The sequence below is a fragment of the Caretta caretta genome, chromosome 12, assembly GCF_965140235.1.
Source record: "Caretta caretta isolate rCarCar2 chromosome 12, rCarCar1.hap1, whole genome shotgun sequence".
NCBI lineage: Eukaryota > Metazoa > Chordata > Testudines > Cheloniidae > Caretta > Caretta caretta.
The window spans coordinates 29,252,800-29,262,408 of record NC_134217.1 but is presented as its reverse complement, the minus strand read 5'-3'; the positions used below and the strand labels follow the sequence as shown (position 1 = coordinate 29,262,408).

Below are 9,609 nucleotides of genomic sequence, written 5' to 3'. Positions count from 1 at the left end.
GAGTACTCAGGGAGTTAGAACGTGGACTAGGTGGGAGGAGGGTGAGAGGCAGATAGATCAGCTGCTGGAAAGGAAATAGGTTACTTGGGGCACAGACATCAAAAAGAGCATGTTCTAGTTTTTGCACTGGGCCCAGAGTCTGAACTTTGGCCAGCCGTACATTATGTTTATACACTATGCCCTACATTCTAGACCAGTGGTCTTCAATCTGTTCCAGGCTGAGTCTCCCTTTTCCAAACAAGGACCCTTCCACTGGAATCCCCCCCATATTGTAATGGGGGAATGGCGGGGTAGTTATGACCCCCTGACACATGTTGGTGAACAGCTAGGAGTTAAGAACCCCTGAGTTAGCTCTTTCTTTTCTTAATGAAACTCTGTTTCTTAAACATTATGTGCAGCAAATGGCAACAAAGGATGGGTGACCTGGCTTCATAACATTAGAGCCAGCTTACTCTTCAGTTAAAAATGTTAAGCAAATTTATCCTAACATTAAAAAAAAAATCACATATACACAACCTTAACTCCTCTGGGAATTAAGATGTGGATAGTTGCATCTGCTATATGTTATACAAATTAGGTGTATCCTTATAGTTTCTGACAACATGGCCCACAGTTGGCTAGATCTTGGGTATCCTTTCCATATCATCCACCAGGCTGTTCCCCAATAAACAGTGTTATTTTTACACATTGTGAAAAAACAACCCCATATGCTTAGTTTCCTCTCCATGTTATATCCAAGGGACCCATTTCTTTGCTATCCTAGGGACAGATTTAAAGGTATTTAGGCACATAAAGATGCAATTTCTAGCGGCTAGGTGTCTAACTCCCATTGATTCTAATGGCACTTTTGAAAATTTCTCTAGGCACTTATTGCATATTTAGGAACCCAAATACCTTTAAAGCTCTGGCCTTTGGTATATGGGGTATTGCATACTATGGCGTTTGAAATGCTATCTTAATGTTATGTAGCATACTGAGGCCAATGACTGTTTACTTGAAAGGCAAATGTTAAACTTGAAATGCAAATATGAAACTTTATTTTCCTGATATGTTCCATGGTTTTTCTAAATGCATTTGTGAAAAAAAGCTATAAACAATGGCAGTTGAAATTTTTGTTTTTATTATCATCGCCAAGTGTTCCATGATTTAGGTTAGATTATCTAGCATAAGCACTTGCCATCTCCCACTGTACCATGACTTTAAAGGACAGAGACGAGGAAGATCTTCACATTCAGCCAAATTCTTCGAGCCACAGGTAGTAAAGGTTAATTTTATATTATTTACTGTTTCTGGGCTGAGATATATTTCTTATGAGTGCCAAGTGCTGAGAACATTGAACTAGATTCACAAGGAGGATTTAAGCACCTAACTGCCACTTTAGGCACCTCAGTCCAACACTGAGGCACCATAGCATTCACAAAACCACTGCTCAGCTTCCAACTAACCCTGTAGGTGTCTATGTTTCCAAGACGTTTCTCAAGGTCCATACATTTCTGCTCCTGAACATACACAAAGCTGCCTAAATTCCTGACACTGGCAGGGCAGCTCAGTGTATGTTGCCTAAAATCTGGTGGGATTTGCAAACTATTTCTCCACTTATCTCACCTGTGGGATCCCATCCAGTAGGTGTGCTCAGAGGCCACCTAAGAGCATGTTAAGAAGATCAGGGCCTGAAGAAGATAGTGTCTCATTTATAGCCTAGATAACTCACAGGTTCATTTATCCACACAGCCTGATGTGGAGCAGAGACATAAACCCAGAGCTCCCCTCTCACAGAGGAGTGTTATAGCCACTGGACTAGTAGTTATTCTAGGGTGGGTTTCTCACAATCAATAGTTATGTGTTATCTACAAAATGGAAAAGCTTCAACAGGAGAGACTGAGAATAATCAACCCTAGAATACCTTAAAGCCCAGCAGTTAGGTTATTCACATGGGAGATTGGAGACCTCAGTTCAAGTCCACATCAGAGTGGGGATATTAACCTGAATCACTGAAGTCCTAGGGAGTGCTCTAACCACTGGGATATGGAGTGTAATGTCACCACTGTCATCGTCACTTTTTTTTTCCCCAGAGAGGGGTATTTGGCATAGATATGTAACTCTAGGAGAGAGTTCACAACCATGAATGCTGAAATTTAGGTATTTGCCTAACTACCTTTGAGATGTGGCTCAGGCCACACCCTTCTCTTTGGCATTTCCTACTGGCTAGTTTAGGGGGTGCTCCATTCACCTTGCTGTGAATTCCTTTTTCCAGGGCCCAACTCTCCCCATGCACTGGAAAGCCTGGGCACAGAACCAGGCTATGAATTCCATTGTGTGGCAGGGTGCCAAAAGTCATGCTCTGCGATTCCTAAATCCCCCACGTGAATCTATACTATCTTGTCTCCTCTGTGCTTTCACCCATGGGATGATTTACTTTTGTATCCCAAATGAATGAGGTAGCATGGTGGGTCAGGGAGGAAAAGGTAGAATCTAAGTTAGCTGGACTCTAGGCTATTTAGGGCTTGTAAGGGATTTGGGGAATTTACCTTAGGAATTTGTAAATGTTATTTCATTCTAATGTAACCCATTTTACTTGTCATTTAAGTTGATCCAACAGCCAAATCAGCCTAATAAAAAGGGACAACAATTATTTTATGTGATTAAAAAGAGTATTTAGATAAAAATGTCTAAATCCTGCTGGAAAATGAGGGTTGGTCTGATTCTAATCCCAAGGATTATAAACCATCAACGTGGCACACAAATCATTCAGCACGATTCCTATCCAAAACAATTGCACACTGAACTAATTTCATCCACACACAGTGAGCAAGCACTGAAAACTAGAGGTCAACATTTCACTTCCTAAAGTGTGAAAGGACCCACAATGCCGTAACTCATCCATTCAAAGTATCCTGAGTTTCCTTGTTTGCCGACTGAACCTTTTTGCCATTAATATTGTCAGATTTAAGAAGAAAACGTTGCACGTTACCATTGGTAGATACAACAGTTCCATTGCTTTTTTGCCCCCTCCTTTTCACTGTTGATGTTTATGTTTAGAAGCTATATGAAAGCACAATTAAAGCAATACCTACTAGTAGTGGTAACCTTATCTTTTCGACTGACAAAGATGAAATTTATGTCATGCTTTACCTCTCGTATAGTGCTAGTGATGGGATTTTTTTGAAATCTTATTACTAGGGTCACAGTCATAGTCTCAGACAGAGCTTTCAATCAAAAAGGCAATCAGAAGGTGATACATTTGTGAGTTTCCCTACAAAGGAGCCCTGCAAAGAGCCACAGTGAACAACAAAACACCTACTCAGGAGCTACTTGCCTTATGTCTGTGTGTGGATATAAACAATAATCTCATCCATAATTTACATCACCTTCTTTTGCTCCAAGGAGTGTGGTCTAGATTAGAACTTGGTCTAACATCAGATGGAAATCAGCCCTTAACACTTGTGCTACTGTAAGATGGCACATTACACTACACAGCACACTTTCACTTTGGCCAAATGATTAATAGAGCCTTCACAAGAACACATTCGACTGTTATTGAAATATCTGACAAAATGTGTTGAGTTTAATTTGAAACCCTGGTGAATGCAGCTTTTCTATCTTTAGATGACTCCTCTGTTTAGTGTACATTGCTGAGAGCGTTGTGTAAAGCTATTCAGATGGAACTTGTGAATACAGCCTAATTTAAATAAATTGGAGACTTCATTAATTTCATTAAAACCTTTACAATGCATTTAGAAGTGGTGTTAGCATATTAGTTATCTGCAAACTGCAGTCATTAAAGGCAGCTGCGGCATAGCTGAAGCAAATGTCAATGTTTCCATTTTGAAATGCATGCAGAGTTGGGGCTGATGCGTCAAGCTATTTTTGTTTGTAGAAGAAACATAACTGAGATTCCTAGAGACAATAATTTCTTTTTATTAGCAACATTCAAAAAAAGTTTGGGAGGTTAATTTTCAGCATGGCACACAGAAAATTAGACATATGCATAAATCCTCTTGTGGTATGAGGTTGCTGCATGTTTAATTCTCCTTGCACTGTCCCCAAATTGCCCCCAACATCTTTTTCTTTTGTTATTCTGACTTTATCCCCTATTTTAAACAGGGTATTGATGTGATTACCAATAGTGAACTATTTAATTGATTAATAAATGACTGAAGAAACTGTAGCACTCAGAGGTTTATAAAGAACTTTTTAGCTATTCACAGCTGATGATTCCTCTCTGTAGGGTACAGGTTAAACTGAAAAGAAACAGTGATCACAAGAAAGGTATTTATAAAAATATATTTCACAAAGTAGGAAACAATACAGGAGTTTCTCTGAATACAATACATGAAGTAAATAAACAAATGATAATATAGCATCAAAACAAAGTAGAAAATTAAAATGATTTGCATGTAATACTCAGTTTTATTATACAATTGCTACTTCTAAATGGCAAGTTTGCATTACAAATTGAATATGCTTGCAGCTCCTAGTGCTGTTTTCTGTGTGTGTGCAAGAGCCCTGGTGCATCACCATGAATATTATATAAAAGAAATGCTAGTAACAGAAGCAGTAAAATTATGTACATACTGGTTCCTGCTCTAATACAGTGGAGAACTATAAGCATTGTTTTACTGTACTGTGTAATGTGTGGATTTCTAAAAGTCTACAGTTTAAATATTCACATGAACCAGTTTACTTCCAGCTGTTTGTGCTTGTATTAAAAATGCCAGTTACTAGATTTATGAAGAAAATATAAAACTGTCAAAAGTTTTTATCTGGGAAAGTTTTATTCCTGCCAGCATTCACTTAAAACTCAGCTACTGCAAAGGGATAGGTTACTGCTTTAACCTGCAACAAATTGTTATTTTCTTTTCAAAATGTACATGTATTAAACATTGATTTTATATATAGAAAAACTCTAAAGGTTTGTTAATGGATATAATTTAGTTTTCTTTATATTCTTACTCTATAGATTATTACCCTTAATAAATAAAATCAGTAATGGACATCAATAAAATATTTATTTCAAGGATTAAACAAATAAATTCAATCTTTAGCAATAAAATCATTAATTGTTTCATATATGTAAGTTCATCTCCTTTCACAGTTTCTTTTTCTTTCCCCTTTCAGAAGATGGAGTAGAGGATAAGAGTGTTCCTTCTTCTAGAAAACAATCGTCTTTTAAAGTAGGGTTTTGAACCCCCACTCTTGATCCTCAGCATATTGGTAGGGTTTATAATCCCATAACTGGAATGGATTAAGAACATGTGAATATTTTAAGGCTTGACACAATATTTAAAGATGACATTCAGTCTGTGGTTATGTGGCCAACAATTACTGTATGTACAATGTATGGTCACTGCACAGTAGAAGCCAGTAGGGATTTACAGTGCTGTTTCCATTCAGCATTGCAAAGAAGACCAGATATTGCTTTTAACATTTTTGTGGCAGGATCTTTGTTGGCAATGCGGAAACAAACCATTAGCTTTACATACTGACAGCCGATTCTGTTCAACAGCAGAATCATTGTAAGTCCATTATCTAGAAAAGCACCTTTTTCTTTTCATTCCTTTCATTTCACTGAAGATTATCAAAGATCCAAATCTCCATCTTCAGAGTGGTCAAGTGAATATCGAATATCCAAAGACTTCTAGACACTCCACATACTTTACTTCACACTCCACAAGACTTATACCTCCTAACATATACTTTTTTTTTTATTCAACATTACAATGAAGGTGATTTTATGATTTTTTAGATGACTGGCGCTAAACTTGCCTCTAAAACAAAAAGCCACATTAGTCGTAACTAATAACAGTGGCCCTAGAATATTATATGATCCTTAAGTCAAGAGTGAAAAAGTTTGTAATCCACTGTCAAGTTTCTTTGTCACTTTCTCCGACTGAGTAAAGTTCTCCAAGTCTTTTAAAGCGGGGACCCCATTCACTGAGGTAGTCAAAATTCTGATCTGAGTCTGATGTAGAAGACTCCAAAGAACTAAGGGAACCAGCCACTGAGCCTCTTCCTTCATAGCCATAAATCTGGATAGAGTCATAAGGTGGAGCCGTGGGATCATTATCAGCTTCATGAAGCCTTACGTTAATAAATTCATCAACGTCAACACCATTAGGAACAGGTGCAAGCCCCTGCCTGGGCATAAATTGAAGATCAGGCTTAATATCCTTACGGGGTAAAAATCCATTAATTCCATCTGGATTTTGCAAAGTTGCAATGTCAAAAGCTTCTGTATCTTCTTCGCCACCTCCTTCATCATCATAACGGATTATATTTTCCCTCACGTCTTCCTCATCTTTGATAATCAGAGGCTCATTTTTATGTCTTCTCAATGTCACAAACAGCACCACAATAACTGTAAAAAAGCATCACAGGCTGATTAGTTAAGAAAACATCTAATCAAAACATCTGTAAACTAGATTTTTTTGTAGAGGGCTGCAGACGGTATCCTTCTACAAGAGTAATAAAGCCATGATAAAAGCTGAAAGAGCTAGAAATGTAACACACTGGTGGAATGATGAAAATTTGATCAGGAGCTAGGGGGAAGGAGCTCTTCCTTCCTATTACTGTAACCCTATATTTATAAAATAGTTTATTTAGGCCCTTTTTAAAAAAAAGTCAGAATTTTGAATGTCTCCATTTCTAAGCTTCACATCAGACAGGTTTGGCCTGATTTTCAGATGACTGATTTCTGAGAATTCCCAATCCCAACTGAAATCAATAGGAACTGCTCAGCATCTCTGAAAATGAGACCCTAGTGCCTAGATGCACAAAGGTATTTAGGTACTTAACTCCCATTGATGTACTTTTATGAATCTGGGCCTACTTGTCTAAAGATGGGCAAGCAAAAATGGAAACAACCAAAATTAGGTGACACTTTTTGAAAATATGGCTCTGATCATAGTCACAGGAAGAAATCTTTTGTTGACCTGTTGCTCGAAGGCCATACAGTACCACAAGAAGGAGAGTGAAAATATAATTGGGGGGGAGGGGAGGGTTAGATCATGTTAATTTTAGAATTATCGGTAGGTGCACAAAGAGTTGGGCTTTTGTTACCATTTGTTGGTTTTGCAGCTTAATTCTGAAACCTGTTACTCAGCAGAGCAACAGGGCTCTTCCATCACAGTTCTCTTTTACTTGCTGATGTCATATTCTACTTTTTTATGTGTTTGATTCAAATATACTGTGCTGCTTATCTTGTAAAACTGCAATATCCCCTAAACCATTACAGTCTGGAATAAACTCATACAAGTCTTGGAAGAAATAGCATATAACAAATAATTCATTTTCCATCATCCACAATATAGTCTCAGTTCACCTTCTTATTCAACATTTCTAAAGCCTGATGTGACTTGGTAGATTTGATTTCATAATACAACTTTTATTTAAATTCAATTTCTATGTAAGGATCTTTGGAATAGGGACTGTGCTTTCTGTTTTTGTACAGCATCTAGCACAATAAAGCCAGTCCTGACTGGGTCTTAGGGCACTAATATAATCCATATATATTCTTTTTCTTCTTCTAGCCTTAGTCCCAGCTATATGCAGTTGAAGCAATTCCTCCAAAACTCCACAGCTACTCAAATCTCTCTATATTAATAGTAATAATTAGATAATATTTTTCCAGATAGCATCACCTTTACCATTTGGTTTCTTTGTTTATTTATAGTCATTTATAACCAGAAAAATGTTGAATACATACCTAGCAGCAAAATGATGCATGCTAATATGGCAATTAAGGCTCCCATACTGAGTCCAATAGGAAGTACATAAGCTTCAACATTACAGGACTGGACAACACCATCACTGCTGCAACCGCAGACCCGAATTGTAAGGGTGCTGGTGCTGCTCATTGGAGGATTTCCACTATCACTTATTATGATTGGTAAAAGATACACTTCTTGCTTCTGACGGCTGAATCCACTGTGCTTTGCCAAAATGCTGAGTGTATTATCTGGAAAAGTGAACATTTAAACAGTTGGATCATTTCAAAATAGCTGCTAAAACAATTTTCCCCTAGTTCATAAATCCCCCGCAAAAGCACATACATACTGTGTCACGCACATCACCCCTGTTCCCCAGCCCCAGCCCCGCTTACCAGATACATAAGGCACTGACCTTCTCAGCTTGCCCATTCATAAAAACTAACTTCACTAAACCAGTGCATGGAAAAGCATTATTTTTTAAAGTAATCCCACCTGCTATTAGTTCATTTAATAAAATACTTCAATCAGTCAACACAAATTGTGTTTATTAATTTTACATTGAAGCTACATAGTATTGCTCCCGCAGTAAAAGAAGAATTTTTGTTGTTTAACGTGGCAGAATTGTATAGAAGAAAACCAAAAGGAAGTGATAGTTTGGATTAAAAACTGTGGGCCTGATTTTCAAAGGTGATTAACATTTATTTGAATGGTAGTCATTGGCACCTTGAAAACTAGACCCTGTTTTCTTTTGAAAAAAATAAGAGAAACTGATTCCAGATCATCCTAGCCCGCAATCTTGCAAAGACTTATGAGCATGCTTTAATTTTATGCATGGTAGTTGCCCCATTGACTTCAGTGGGATCGCTCGTGTGTAAAGCTACCCTTTACCATTGGCAACATCTCCAGCATTGTGCACTGGAACTGAGCGCAGTCACTAATGCTCGAAGAGTGACAAGGGAAGAGAAGGGATTTGCCACAATTACAACTGGAAGAACTGCCTTCACTTTGGCAAGTTTTTTTTCCGGTGGTGTTTTAAACAGAATTTTGGTAGGTTGTTGGTTCGGAGATTCTAGGAAGTCACCATCAAGAGATCAGTTTTGGCCATCAGCTGCCTGTTTGTTGGCTTTGTTTTTTAAAGAGATATATGTGGTAATGAAGTTGTGCTAATATCAAGGATCACTCAGCTAGATGGTATACATGGGCATTTGCTTTACCCATGTGGTTAGGGTGAATATTTGATTTACGAATCACACGTACTGCTCTCACACATATAGTTAACCTCTTATACTCTCACAGCTTTCAACCACAGTGGACACAATTAAAACAATCAAGATTTAACTCCTGCAGTAGTTAAATTTACTGTGCTATTTGTGATATTTTAAATATAGGCAATACTGTAAATACTGTGATGTGGCAAATGTTGATTTTGTTTAATGGTACCTAATATGTGTAGCTGTACATCAGATAACTGACTCAGATTCTCAAGTAATTACTGAATTTAGTTCCTCGCTTAACATAAGAGATTTTCTATTGCCTTTAGGTAACCATAGAATCCAAGCATTTACCAGCCCACCCCTTTCTGATATAAATGATTTTGTATGTGGCAGAATGTTCACATTTTAACCACTATAAGTAAGCACTTAAAATATACAAGGCACTTTGATTTATTTACATACCTTTCATTCATCTTAGCTTTTAACTGCTTGATTCAGAGGAACAAATAATGAAAATAATTACCCCAGACCCCCTATATACAAGTATTATGATGTTTATATGTCTTTCTGAAAACCCTAATATCACTGATGGAAAATGGAAAGATAAAGCTATATATCACATTTGGGGCTGAAGGGTTAGATTGCACTCTTCTCAGTAACCTCTTTTCTCCTGTATTCCCACAGTA

At 37.5% G+C, this 9,609-nt stretch overlaps 1 protein-coding gene across 2 annotated transcripts in view; it reads right to left on the bottom strand.

The window, feature by feature from the left end:
• Positions 1-4,268: 4,268 nt before the first annotated feature.
• The window catches only part of CDH8 (cadherin 8), a 194,931-nt gene continuing 189,590 nt past the window's right edge, over positions 4,269-9,609 (bottom strand). For both annotated transcript variants that reach the window (XM_048816573.2, XM_048816574.2), the window contains 2 exons: positions 7,706-7,957; positions 4,269-6,358 (listed from right to left, as the gene is read on the bottom strand). In XM_048816573.2, the coding sequence (XP_048672530.1) occupies positions 5,865-6,358; positions 7,706-7,957 (746 nt within the window). In that variant the 3' untranslated portion in view covers positions 4,269-5,864. The remainder of the gene's footprint in view (positions 6,359-7,705; positions 7,958-9,609) is intronic.